This window comes from Symphalangus syndactylus, chromosome 9 (assembly GCF_028878055.3).
Source record: "Symphalangus syndactylus isolate Jambi chromosome 9, NHGRI_mSymSyn1-v2.1_pri, whole genome shotgun sequence".
NCBI lineage: Eukaryota > Metazoa > Chordata > Mammalia > Primates > Hylobatidae > Symphalangus > Symphalangus syndactylus.
The window spans coordinates 110,982,717-110,996,340 of record NC_072431.2 but is presented as its reverse complement, the minus strand read 5'-3'; the positions used below and the strand labels follow the sequence as shown (position 1 = coordinate 110,996,340).

General features: G+C 46.9%; 1 protein-coding gene across 2 annotated transcripts in view; it reads left to right on the top strand.

The window, feature by feature from the left end:
* Positions 1–926: 926 nt before the first annotated feature.
* Positions 927–13,624, top strand: part of UBE2R2 (ubiquitin conjugating enzyme E2 R2) — a 108,129-nt gene continuing 95,431 nt past the window's right edge. For both annotated transcript variants that reach the window (XM_055293927.2, XM_055293926.2), the window contains exon 1: positions 927–1,684. In XM_055293927.2, the coding sequence (XP_055149902.1) occupies positions 1,508–1,684 (177 nt within the window). In that variant the 5' untranslated portion in view covers positions 927–1,507. The remainder of the gene's footprint in view (positions 1,685–13,624) is intronic.

Sequence of the window (13,624 nt, the reverse complement as noted above, 5' to 3'; positions counted from 1 at the left end):
GACATGCCTTCCTAAGAGAAAGGAGTACTGTATTCTGAACCACGGTGACCAAAGACAGTCTCCACATCTTACTTCGGTTATGATTATCTCGAAAGTCCCTCAGTTCCAGGGCGGGCATTCAAGCCAAAAGCACCTATACGGGGGTCAAAGTTACACCATAGTAGTTTATTTTACAAATGGCGAAGGCGAAGGGCAGCCTGAGCACTTGCTCCAAATCACAATGAGAAGGGCTAGAGACCCAGTTTGTTATTGTCTCTTTTTCCTCACAACTTCCTCTTTGTAGTTAAGAAGGGAAGCAGAAGCTGACCTTTCTGTCTCACCCCGTTTCTCACGTGGGACTGCCGCACCCAGGGTGGGTAACGTGCCAAAGGGCACACTTGCCTGTGGGCTGGCCTGCGGGAAGGTCTGTTCCCACCGAAAAGACCCACATTGTCAGCACATCCTAAGCAAGTAGCTACTAAGTGGAGGGACCGCAGACTGGGTGTCACAGGGAGGGGCCTGCAGGGACCAGGCCCGTCCCAGGATGGCTACGGAGGCCCCTGGATCCACAGTAGGGAGGGCCCCGAGAGCCGGGGGACCTGGGTTCCCTTCCGGGGCACGCCTTTGGAACTGCGGCGTCCAGCCACACAACCGTCACTCTGGCGCCACGGCAGTCCCTGCGCCCACCCTCGGTCCCCACTGCTTCTGGGATCTTTATGGGCGGGGGACACGCGCCGGCGTCACAAAGCGCCGCGACCGCGCGGGAGGCCGAGAAGAGGCGTGGAAGCGGGAGGAGGAGGTGGTAGTGGAGGAGAGCCAGGGACGGTGGGGGGAGGGGAGGGAGGGGCGCGCGCACGCGCGTCGGGCCGCCAGCCGCTGAGAGCCGCCCAGCACCCGGCGTGCGCCCCTCCTCCCTCTCTCCCTCCCTCCCTCCCTGCTTCTCGGCTCCGTCGCTCCCGCGGCGCGAGGCGCTCTCGCTCTCCTCCTCCTCCGCCGTCGCCCCTCCCCCCGCGCAGCCCCCGCCGCCACCGCCGCGAGACCCCCGCACGCCGCTCTCCCCCCACCCTCTCCAGCCCCGCGCGCCCTCCGGCCCTTGCGGCCCCCGAAGAGAACGAGAGGGCGAGCGAGCGCGGCGTTCCTGGGCTGGCCCGGCCCCCTCTCTTCACCATCGCCGGCCCTCCACCGCCTTCCTCCGCTTCCACCTCCTCTCCCCCCCCCCAAGTTGAGGCCCCCTCCGGGGGGGGGAGGCCCGGGACCGGGACCCGGAGCGAATTCCTCTAACTCCCTCGACCTCTCCTCTCGCCCGGCCCGAGTGTGAGGAGAAGGGCCCGGCCCGGCCTGCGTCGTGTGTGAGGAGGACCCCGGGCGGGCCCACGGGCCGTGTGGGGCCTGGTCCGGCCCGCCGGGTGTGTGAAGACCGGGGTCCGGTGCGGCCCGGCCGGAGGGCGAGCGGAGGGGAGGGGCCTGGTCCGGCCCGGCCGGTGCGTGAGGACTGGGGCCCGGGCCCGGCGCCGCCGCCGCCGCCGCGATGGCCCAGCAGCAGATGACCAGCTCACAGAAGGCCCTGATGCTCGAGCTGAAATCCCTGCAGGAGGAACCAGTGGAGGGCTTCCGGATCACCCTGGTGGACGAGTCCGACCTCTACAACTGGGAGGTGGCCATCTTCGGGCCCCCCAACACCCTCTACGAAGGCGGCTACTTCAAGGTACCCTCACCCTCCTCCCGGACCCTGCCTCCGCGGCCGAGGCCTCCGGCTCCCCGCCGCTTTCTGCAGTTCCTGGGACCAGGAGTATGAGCACGGGCGAGTGGAGGGGGCTTCTCACCCGTGCAGCCCCCTCCCCCATCCGTGGAGGCAGGAAGGCCTTGCTCGCCGATTGCCTTTTCTTTGTCATGGGGGCGGGGGCTCGGGCGGGGGCGGGAGGGCTGGCTGCACCGGGAAATCGGAGAGCCTCTCTGGTTAGGGTAGTGTCTACGGGCGGAGGAGGCCGTCTTTGTTTCCCCCGCTGAGGGTGGGTGGAAAGAGCGGTGGTCTATCTGTGCTTGCTTGTCCTCCCGTCGGAACCCCTCCCTGCGCAGGCTGGAACTGCCCCAGAGGGCAGGGTGACCTGCACCGACTGGATTGGACTTTTCTTTTTTGGGGGGGGGTGGGGTGGGGGAGGGGCACCAGCTTGTCATTTCAGAAGCTGCCGAGTGCCCTGACATTTTGAGGATTTGTTGGGTTTCTTAGGTACTCGTAGTGCCAACTTTGCATTCCAATGGGTGGTGGTGAAGAATGGGACCCTAGGGGTGGTAAAAAAAAAAAAAAGGGTGCCCGCGTCGTCTTGTCATTATCCATTTGGGAGAACTTTAACCCTCTTTCCGTTCACATTCTCTGCTTACCTCAGTCACTGGTTCTTTCAAAATGCCCTTTGTCCTCACCATGCCACCAAGTTTGCCAACCTTTTTTTCCGCAGGTAGAAATATCCACAAAGGGTGGAACGAGTCATGTAGGGAGATTGATAGCTTCCCACTTTCAGAGACAAAATTGAAACCTGCTCAAGTGGTTAACTCTAACTAAAGGGGTGGTCTCACAGATGACAAGTATCATCTGAGGCGAGATCGTTTCTCTGGGTGGGATGTATGGTTCCTTAGCGACCACAGACATTGTTTCTGTTGTTTTATATGGTTTTAGAACAGTAGTTATCATTCCAGAATCTAATGATTTTTTTTTTTAACTCCAAGGTAGTTAACTTGGAGATAATCAGTGTTTGTTTTGTTTTGTTTTTACTTGAGTGTTTTTTCAGGGAGGAATCATAGATTGAATGTTTGAATGTTTGAATGTTTTAAATGATGGGGGCTGAGAGAGGAAATGAGTGCTTAGGAATCCATTTAGTTTTATTTTTTTATTTTTAAAATTAAGTAAAATAGGCCAGTGAGTCAATTTTAGTTTTGAAGGGAGGGGTTATCTTGGCACAAGTTTTAAATGAGTATCTTAGTCATGTAGTTCTGATGTGTATTTTTAGGACTACCCAATTACTTAACTCTTGTTTTCTACCCTTCTAAAGGTGGAAACCTCAGTTTTATGCTTGAAATTAGGTCAACTTTGTAGGAAATGGGATTGATACAGGAATGTTTAATATTCACTACTGTATAGTCACTGAGTACCTAGGAAAAGCACGTTTTTAGAATATTATGTAAGTGTGGTACCCCTACCAACTGTTAGGCTTCATCTTTTGTGGTCAGCCTACCCTATACTTTTCAGATGGAGGTATTTAAAATTACTAAGAAAACATGCAAGTTATTAGTAACAAAGTGGAAAAGGTATTGCTGTGTTTATGTTGAAGCGTATTCTCTGTTGTCAAATATAAATTTTTATGCATACTGGAAAAATTAGTTTTACAAAATTGAATGTATGTGATGCCTTTTTTTTTTTTTTTTTGAGAGGGAGTCTCGCTCTGTCACCCTGGCTGGAGTGCAGTGGCGGGATCTCGCCTAACTGCAACCTCCGCCTCCCAGGTTCAATTGATTCTCCTGCCTCAGCCTCCCAAGCAGCTGGGACTACAGGCGCACGCCACCACGCCCAGCTAATTTTTGTATTTTTAGTAGAGATGGGGTTTCACCATATTGGCCAGGCTGGTCTCGAACTCCTGACCCTGTGATCAACCCGCCTCGGCCTCCCAAAGTGCTGGGATTACAGGCGTGAGCCACTGCGCCCGGCCATGATGCCTTTTCTGACAAAGCATTGTTTAGCAAAATCTGCTGGCTAATGTTAGTGGAATAAAGTTTGATTTCCAAAAAGTGTCATTGTTTGGTACAACCGATATTTAGTAAATGGGTACTAGTTAGAATAATCTCACTCCAATAAAGTTAAAAACAACAGCAAAAACAAAACAAAACTTGTACATGAGAGAAAATAATGGGTTGCAAATTTTAACATTTGTGCATAAGTCTGGGAAAGGAGTGTGGAGAACCCTTTCAGAAATAGGTAGTATGGAAGGATTCCTTATGTTAATACACTGATTTAAATTAAATGCTTCTGAACTTCAGTCCTTGTTTAAAAAGAATGATTTAATCTCCTGCTTTGTGATGTTAGATTTCTTAAGCTTTGAGTGTTTTTACCTTTAATTCTGACATGTATGAAAATTTGTAAACAGGTTTTATGGTTTAGTCTTGTGTGAGAAGTTTGTTCGATTTTATTTTCGACTACTTTTTCCCTTATATGGCCTTTTATCCCATTAGTCGTTCATTAGAAAAAGGCAAATTTATGGTCATGAGCAGTTAACACTGGGGATATGTTTAAAACTATTGTTTTTGTTTTACTGCTTTTGTCTTAAGACAAGGCTTTTAGTGTATTTCACTACAGCTGCATTTAAAAGTTGGCACAAAGCTTTCCCTACCATATCACTCTTCTCCCTTATTAAATGTTAATCCTTGAACATTTAGTATAATTTATTTTCAAGTTAAACTCTTTTCCCTTTTTGGCATAGTCATTCGTGAAGGCAGTGGGACTGCCAGTCATTCTTTACATTTTTCATACTGTAATTCCTTTAACTTTTATATATTAATAGGTTTCTAACTGATCTTTTTCACCCTGAAATAGTTGGCTCTTGTCTCTTAACAACAGGATCTCCATTGGAGATTTGTGAGACCTGTATTTCACAGAATTTTTTTATTCATCCTGCTTTTGCTTATTTTAATATCTCCAATCCGTGTGATTCTTAGTTTTGGGCCATATAGATGTAGGATGGGCAAAGATAGTTTCTTCTGTCCATTCTGAATACTATACAATTTTTTTTGGCCTTGCTATCTTTTTGTGTAGTTTCTTATTTTGCTACCGAAGCAAGTCGGAATTTTATTGTTACTAGAAAAATAAATTGTGGATCAAGTCAGTAGCTAATGACTTTTAACAAGTTCTCCCTCTTTCTTTTGAAAGGAACTTTTTCAAGGTCTTGCTCTGTCACTTAGTTGGGGGTACAGTGGTGTGATCATGGCTCACTGCAGCTTCCACATCCTAGGCTCAAGCAGTCCTCCCACCCCAGCCCCCTGAGTAGCTGGGACTACAGGCATGACTACGCTCGGCTAATTTTTTTTTCTTCAGTATTGTTAAGTGAGGTAGGGTCTCACTATTTTGTCCAGGTTGCTCTCAAACTCCTGAGTTCAAGGGATCCTCCCTTCTCAGCCACCCAAAGTGCTGGTTTTACAGGCGTGAGCCACCATGCCTGGCTGGAACTATCTTTTCAAATAACTCCTGCTAAGGATTGTAGCTTAGTGTGGGTGCTTTAGTACTGAACCTCCTTGGAACTTTTGCATTATTTATCTAAAGCATTATAGCAGCGAGTCTAGAGCCAGAAAGAGTGCCTCTTTTATGATATGCGTAACAAAAAAAAATTTTTTTTTTTTTTTTTTTTTTTTGAGATGGAGTCTCACTCTTGCCAGGCTGGAGTGCGGTGGCACTCTCTCGGCTCACTGCAACCTCTGCCTCCTAGGTTCAAGCGATTCTTCTGCCTCAGCCTCCTGTGCAGTTAACTTTTTATAGTTTTTTTTGTTTTTGTTTTTTGAGATGTGTCACTCTGTTGCCCAGGCTGGAGTACAGTGGCGCCATCTCAGCTCACCGCAACCTCTGCTTCCTGGGTTCAAGTGATTCTCCTGCCTCAGCCTCCTGAGTAGCTGAGATTACAGGTGTGTGCCGTGAAACATGGCTAATTCTTTTTGTATTTTTAGTAGAGACAGGGTTTCGCCATGTTGGCCAGGCTGGTCTTGAACCCCTGACCTTAAGTGATCTGCCCATCTCAGCCTCCCAAAATGTAATCCCAATTAGAGGCCCAAGCCACCACTCCTGGCCAGCCTTTTATAGTTTTGATTTTATTAAATAATTTGATTGAGATAATGAAATATAGGTGTGTTCCATTTTTAGAAAACTCCCATCTGATAATTTAGAAAGTATTTGTTGTATACTTAAAGTTTTCCTTATTAGGAACCTCTTTATTAGACTCAACACTGACATATAACACTGACATACATATATATATATATATATATATATATATATATATATATATATTTTTTTTTTTTTTTTTTTTTTTTTTGAGACAAGAGTTTTGCTCTTATTGCCCAGGCTGGAGTGCAGTGGAGCGATCTCGGCTCACTGCAACCTCCGCCTCCTGGGTTCAAGTGATTCTTCTGCCTCAGCCTCCTGAGTAGCTGGGATTACAGGCATGCACCACCATGCCCAGCTAATTTTGTATTTTTGGTAGAGACGAGGTTTCTCCATGTTGGTTAGGCTGGTCTCGAACTCCCAACCTCAGGTGATCCCGCCCACCTCAGCCTCCCAAAGTGCTGAGATTACAGGCCTGAGCCACCACACCCGGCCTACACTGACTTATATTAAAGAAACTCTTCAAAACTTTTTTTTTTTAAGAGATAGGGTCTCACTCTGTTGCCCAGGCTGGAGTTCAGTGGTGTGATCATAGCTCACTGCAGCCTGAAACACTTGGGCTCAAGGGATCCTCTTGCCTCACCCTCCTGAGTAGCTGGGACTGCAGGTGTGTACCACACTCGTTTTAATTAAAAAAAATTTTTTTGTGTGCAGAAAGGGTCTCATAGGCCAGGCTGGTCTCGAACTCCTGGCTTCTAACAGTCCTCCCACCTTAGCCTCCCAAAGTGCTGGTGTTACAGATGTGAGCTACCACACCCAGCCAAATATTTTTTTTTAATAAGAGAATATGCATTATTTCCTATGCTTCATTTGTTTTGCAATGAATGAATCTGTTTTCTGCCTTCCCTCTTCCCCCTAAAAAAACAAACCAGACTTAGCCTAGATCTGGCAATGTCACTTAGATATTTTATTTTTTTTCTTTTTCTTCTTCTTACTAATTTTTTTTTTTTTTTTTTTTTTTTTTTTTTTTTTAGCTGAGTCTTGCTCTTTTGCTCAGGCTGGAGTGCAGTGGCGTGATTTTGGCTCACTGCAACCTCTACCTCCTGTGTTCAAGCAATTCTCGTGCCTCAGCCTCCCCAGTAGCTGGGATTACAGGCGTGCGCCACCATGCCTGGCTAATTTTTGTAATTTTTAGTAGAGATGGGGTTTTGCCATGTTGGCCAGGCTGGTCTTGAACTCCTGGCCTCAAGTGATCTGCCCACCTTGGCCTCCCAAAGTGCAGGGATTACAGATGTGAGCCAGTGTGCCCAGCCTATTATTATTATTTTAGAGACAGTCTCGCTCTGTTGTCCAGGCTTGTCTTGAACTCCTGGGCTCAAGTAATCCTCCCGCCTCAGCCTCCCAAAGCACTGCGATTATAGGTCTGAGCCATTGCACCCAGCCTATTTTATGACTCTAATTGGTAAAATATAGTTGAAAAAAAATTGTTTTTTTCCTAGATGGAGTCTTGCTCTGTTGTGCAGGCTGAAGTGCAGTGGTGCGATCTTGGCTCACTGCAACCTCTGCCTCCCGGGTTCAAGCAGTTCTCCTGCCTTAGCCTCCCAAGTAGTTGGGATTACAGGTGCGTGCCAGCACGTCCGGTTAATTTTTGTATTTTTAGTGGAAACGGGGTTTTACCATGTTGTCCAGGCTGGTCTCAAACTCCTGACCTCAGGTGATCCACCTGCCTTGGCCTCCCAAAGTGCTGGGATTACAGGCGTGAGCCACTGCGCCTGGCTGAAAAAATTTTTTTAGGAAAATGATTGTTTGCGTTTGAGACAGGGATTCTTTTGAGAAATTGAATAATTTTCTCAGAGAAAGTGGGTACGCATAAACTAATTTTATATATCTTTTTCAGAGGGTTTACTGCCGATGAGCTAACAATCCTCTTGTAAGGTATTTGGATAGGCAACTTAAAGACAATTTTAAACAGCTCTTTTAAAATTATAAAATGAATGCTCTTTTATTCCCCCATTTCTCTCAGTTAACTTTGAAACTACCTCTTAGGGCATTTAGCTGTCTCTTTCTGAAAGATGAAGTTGTCTTGAGTACTAGGTGAACTAAGGCAACGTTATAAATGGAAACACAGTTAAGGTCTAAGGGTTTTGGAAACTAAATGAAGTTTCACTTTTTATTGTTTCTCAGAACATTTTTCAAACCAAATATACCTTAGTTTTTCATAGAATATGCTTTTATCCTGTTTAGTTGATTACAAGATGCATATTTTTCTACCTTTTAACTTCTTTTTGATTAGGAAATTTCTTAGATGGCCGGGTGTGGTGGCTCATGCCTGTAATCCCAGCACTTTGGGAGGCCGAGGCGGGTGGATCACCTAATGTCAGGAGTTCAAGACCAGCCTGGCCAACATGGTGAAACCCCGTCTCTACTAAAAATACACAAATTAGCTGGTGTGGGCCGGGCGCGGTGGCTCACGCCTGTAATCCTAGCTCTTTGGGAGGCCGAGGCAGGCGGATCACAAGGTCAGGAGATCAAGACCATCCTGGCTAACACGGTGAAACCCTATCTCTACTAAAAAAATACAAAAAAATTAGCCGGGCATGGTGGTGGGCACCTGTAGTCCCAGCTACTCGGAAGGCTGAGGCAGGAGAATGGTGTGAATCCAGGAGGCGGAGCTTGCAGTGAGCCGATATCGAGGCACTGCACTCTAGCCTGGGCGACAGTGAGGCTCCGTCTCAAAAAAAAAAAAAAAAAAATTAGCTGGTGTGATGGTCCGCACCTGCAGTCCCAGCTACTTGGGAGGCTAAGGCAGGAGAATCGCTTGAACCCAAGAGGTGGAGGCTGCAGTGAGCCTAGATCATGCCAGTGCACTCCAGCCTGGGCAACAGAGTGAAGCTCTGTCTCAAAAAAAAAAAAAAAAGAAAAATTCTTGGAATCCATGAAGTCTTGTAATTGCCATCAGCCAAGTGGTACTTTTAACCTAGTTGTGGAGACCATTTCATTGAAATCTTTTGGTAAATTTTTTTTTAAATACCAGTTTCAATGTCTTAGATTTGCTAAAATAAGGATTATTTCTTCCTGGAATGAAGGATTTAGGTCCTAATTAATACTCTGCATTGATTCTCCTTTTTTCACCTTTTGTGTCAAGAAAAGTTTTTATTGAGGACTCATTAAAGGAAAAGCAAATTGTAGGAAAAGTCACTTCCTTAAAGATAGTAAGTGAAAGTATTAGGGTAATGATGACCTTAGGGCTTTTAAGAATGATCAGCCAGGTGGACGCCTGTAATCCCAGCACTTCGGGAGGCAAACAACAAAAACAAAAAGAATGATCTTTATAAAAGCAAAGCTTTTTTTTTTTTTTTTTTTTTTGAGACGGAGTCTTTGTCACCCAAGCTGGAGTGCAGTGGTGCAATCTTAGCTCACTGCAACCTCCGTCTCCCGGGTTCAAGCGATTCTCCTCCTCAGCTTCCCGAGTAGCTGGGACTACAGGCACGTGCCACCACGCCCGGCTAATTTTTGTATTTTTAGTAGAGATAGCGTTTCACCGTGTTGGTCAGGCTGGTCTCAAACTTCTGACCTCAGGTAATCTACCCACTTTGGCCTCCCAAAGTGCTGGGATTACAGGCATGAGCCACCACGCCTGTCCAGAAGCAAAGCTTTTAAAGCTTTAAGGCTAGTTAGACCATTTTTCAACATAATGGTAAAATGTTCCATCTTTCCAACTCAGTGGTCAGTTGGAGACAGGTGAGAGAAAGGAGACCATCTGGCAAATTAGTCTACCTCTGATCATCTAGTTATGGAAAAATAACAGCAAGGAAAAGGTATAAATTCAGAGTTTAGGAGTACAGATTTCCATCTTGCTTAAAGATTATATTGAAAAGGTTTAATTCTTTTATGTTTCTGAACTTCTTTTGAACTGCTTCACATACGACTGCAGGGATATCTGAGCTGGTTGGGTGCAGTGGCTCACGCCTGCTCACGCCTGTAATTCCAGCACTTTTGGGAGGCTGAGATGGGCAGATCACTTGAGGTCAGGAGTTCAAGACCATCATAGCCAATGTGGTGAAACCCCGTCTCTACTAAAAATACAAAAAGTAGCCGGGCGTGGTGGCATGAGCCTGTAGTCCCAGCTACTTGGGAGGCTGAGGCAGGAGAATCGCTTGAACCTAGGAGGTGCAGGTTTGCAGTGAGCCAGAATCTTGTGCCACTGCACTCCAGCCTGAGCAACAGAACAGGACTCTGTCTCAAAAAAAAAAAAAAAAAAAATCCTACAGAGATGCCTGAGTAAAATTGAACCTCTTTGATTGTGTTAATATCAACTTTATTCAGCAAGAAATTGTTATTCAGAGATCATGCTTATATACCTCAAAATGAGTTGACTGAAGTGAATGGAATGATAGATACTAAGTTGAAGAGCTAAATTTAGTTCACATCACCAAGGTTTGATGTTACTTAAATGATCTTCCACATGATAATTGGAAAATTCAGGTGTTGGAATATGTATTTAAGATGCAAAGTGGCCAGGCGTGGTGGCTCACGCCGGTAATCCCAGCACTTTGGGAGGCCGAGGCAGGCGGATCACGAGGTCAGGAGATTGAGACCGTTCTGGCTAACACGGTCAAACCCCGTCTCTACTAAAACTACAAAAAATTAGCAGGGCATGGTGGCATGTGCCTGTAGTTCCAGCTACCCGGGAGGCTGAGGCAGGAGAATGGCTTGAATCCAGGAGGCGGAGGTTGCAGTGAGCTGAGATTACGCCATTGCACTCCAGTCTGGGCAACAGAGTGAGACTCTGTCCCCTGCCGCCCCCCCACAAAAAAAAAAAGAAAAGTGAATCGTCCACTTTAAACACCTTTATTTGATTTAGTAACAAATACATATGAAAATGTTTTGGTTATTGGGTGGGTGCAGTGGCTCACGATTATAATTTTTACCCAGCACTTTGGGAGGCAGAGGTGGGCAGATCACCTGAGCTCGGAAGTTCGAGACCAGCCTGGACAGCGTGGTGAAACCCCGTATCTACTAAAAATCCAAAAATTAGCCAGACGTGGTGTCGTGAACCTGTAGTCCCAGCTATCCAAGAGGCTGAGGCAGGGGAATCTCTTGAACCCAGGAGAATCGCTTGAACCCAGGAAGCTTTCGGAGGCTGCAGTGAGCCGAGATCGTGCCACTGCACTCCAGCCTGGGCGACAGTGAGACTCTGCCTCAAAAAAAAAAAATAAGTTTTGGTTATTGTCTTACTATTATTTTTTTTTGACGCCGTTCGAATAAAAAAATATTAGCCAAGCATGGTAGTTTGTGTCTTTGGTCCCAGCTACTTAGAAGGTTGAGTTGAGGTGGGAGGATCACTTGAGCCCGGGAGGTCGAGGCTGCAGTGAGCCATGAGCATGCCACTATACTCTAGCTGGGTGACAGAGCAAGACTCAGTCTCAAAAATAAATAAGTTAAATTAAAAATAAATAGGCTGGATGCTGTGGCTCACGCCTGTAATCCCAGCACTTTGGGAGGCCAAGGCGGGCGAATCACCTGAGATTAGGAGTTGGGCACCAGTCTGGTCAACATGGCGAAATGCTGTCTCAACTAAAAATACAAAAATTAGCCTGGTGTGGTGGTGCGCGCCTGAAATCCCAGCTACTTGGGAGGCTCAGGCAGGAGAATTGTTTGAATGCAGGAGGTGGAAGTTGCAGTGAGCTGAGATTGCGCCATTGCACTCTAGCCTGGGCAACAAGAGTGAAATTCCATCTAAAAAAAAATTAATAAAATTAAATTAAAAATTAAATCAGGCTCAGCATGGTGACCCATGCCTGTAATCCCAGCACTTTGGGAGGCTGAGGTGGGCAGATTACCTGAGATCAGGAATTCAAGACCAGCCTGACCAACATGGTGAAACCCCGTCTCTACTAAAAATACAAAAATTAGCTGGGCATGGTGGCACATGGCTGTAATCTCAGCTACTCAAGAGGCTGAGGTGGGTGAATCGCTTGAACCCGGGAGGCGGAGGTTGCAGTGAGCCCAGATCGTGCCACTGCAATCCAGCCTGGGCGACATAGCAAGACTCCCTCTCGGCCGGGCGCGGTGGCTCACGCTTGTAATCCCAGCACTTTGGGAGGCCGAGGCGGGCGGATCACGAGGTCAGGAGATCGAGACCATGGTGAAACCCCGTCTCTAATAAAAATACAAAAAATTAGCCAGGCGTGGTGGTGGGCGCCTGTAGTCCCAGCTACTCGGAGAGGCTGAGGCAGGAGAATGGCATGAACCCGGGAGGCGGAGCTTGCAGTGAGCCGAGAGCGCGCCACTGCAGTCCGGAGTGGGTGAAAGAGCGAGACTCCGTCTCAAAAAAAAAAAAGACTCCCTCTCAAAAAAAAAAAATACAAATAGATAAAATAAATTAATAAAATTAAAAATTAAATTAGGCTGGGCTCAGTGGCTCACTGTAGTCCCAGGACTTTGAGAGGCTGAGTCCGGCAGATCACCTGAGGTCAGGAGTTCAAGACCAGCCTGACCAACATGGTGAAACCCGATCTCTACTGAAAATACAAAATTAGCTGGTTGTGGTGGCATGCGCCTATAATCCCAGCTACTCGGGAGGCTGAGGCAGAAGAATCGCTTGAACCTGGGAGGTTGAGGTTGCAGTGAGCCGAGATCCCACCATTGCACACCAGCCTGGGCAACAGAGCAAGACTCTCTCAAAAAAAAAAAAAAAAAATCAGACTTACGGAGTGTTTTACAAAGAACTATTTTAAATTTTGATGACTTCAGTTTTTGTCTGTTAAAACTTTTTTTTTTTTGCAGACACAGTCTCACTGTCGTCCAGGCTGGAGTGCAGTGGAGTGATCTTGGCTCACTGCAACCTCCGCCTCCTGGGTTCAATCAGTTCTCCTGCCTCAGCCTCCAAGTAGCTGGGACTACAGGCATGTGCCACCACTGGGCTAATTTTTGTTATTTATTTATTTGTTTTTGAGATCAAGTCTTGCTCTGTTCCCCACCCTGGAGTGCAGTGGTGCGAGCTCGGCTCACTGCAACCTCCGCCTCCCTGGTTTAAGCAATTCTCCTGGCTCAGCCTCCCGAGTAGCTGGGATTACAGGCACGTGCCACCACGCCCAGCTAATTTTTGTATTTTTTTTTTTTTTTTTGAGATGGAGTTTTGCTCTTGTTGCCCTGACTGGAGTGCAATGGCACGATCTTGGCTCACTGCAGCCTCTGCCTCCTGGGTTCAAGTGATTATCCTGTCTCAGCCTCCTGAGTAGCTGGGATTACAGGCGCATGCTGCCATGCCTGGATAATTTTTTGTATTTTCAGTAGAGATGGGGTTTCACCCTGTTGGCCAGGCTCTTCTTGAATTCCTGACCTCAGGTGATCTGCCTGCCTCAGCCTCCCAAAGTTCTGGGATTACAGGCGTGAGCCACCATGCCCGGCCTGATTTTTGTATTTTTATTGGAGACAGGGTTTCACCGTGTTGGCCAGGCTGGGATTGAATTTACCTCAAGTGATCTGCCCACCTTGGCTTCCCACAGTGCTGGGATTATAGGTGTGAGCCACCGCACCTGGCCTTTTGTCTGTTGAATCCACAGGAAAAAAATAGGTTTTTAAAAACTTCTGGACTACTTGAATAAGAGAATGATAAATCATATTTCAGAAAGGCTTTTTATTAGCAAATTGATGTCTTTAATAGCAACTTTAACATTACTTTAAGGGGAGGGTGGGAATGGTGCCAATATTGAGAAAAATACAAGTGTAAGAATTTGGTTTTGGAGACATTGGATACTCAGAAAGGTGGAAGAATGGAGGCAGCTT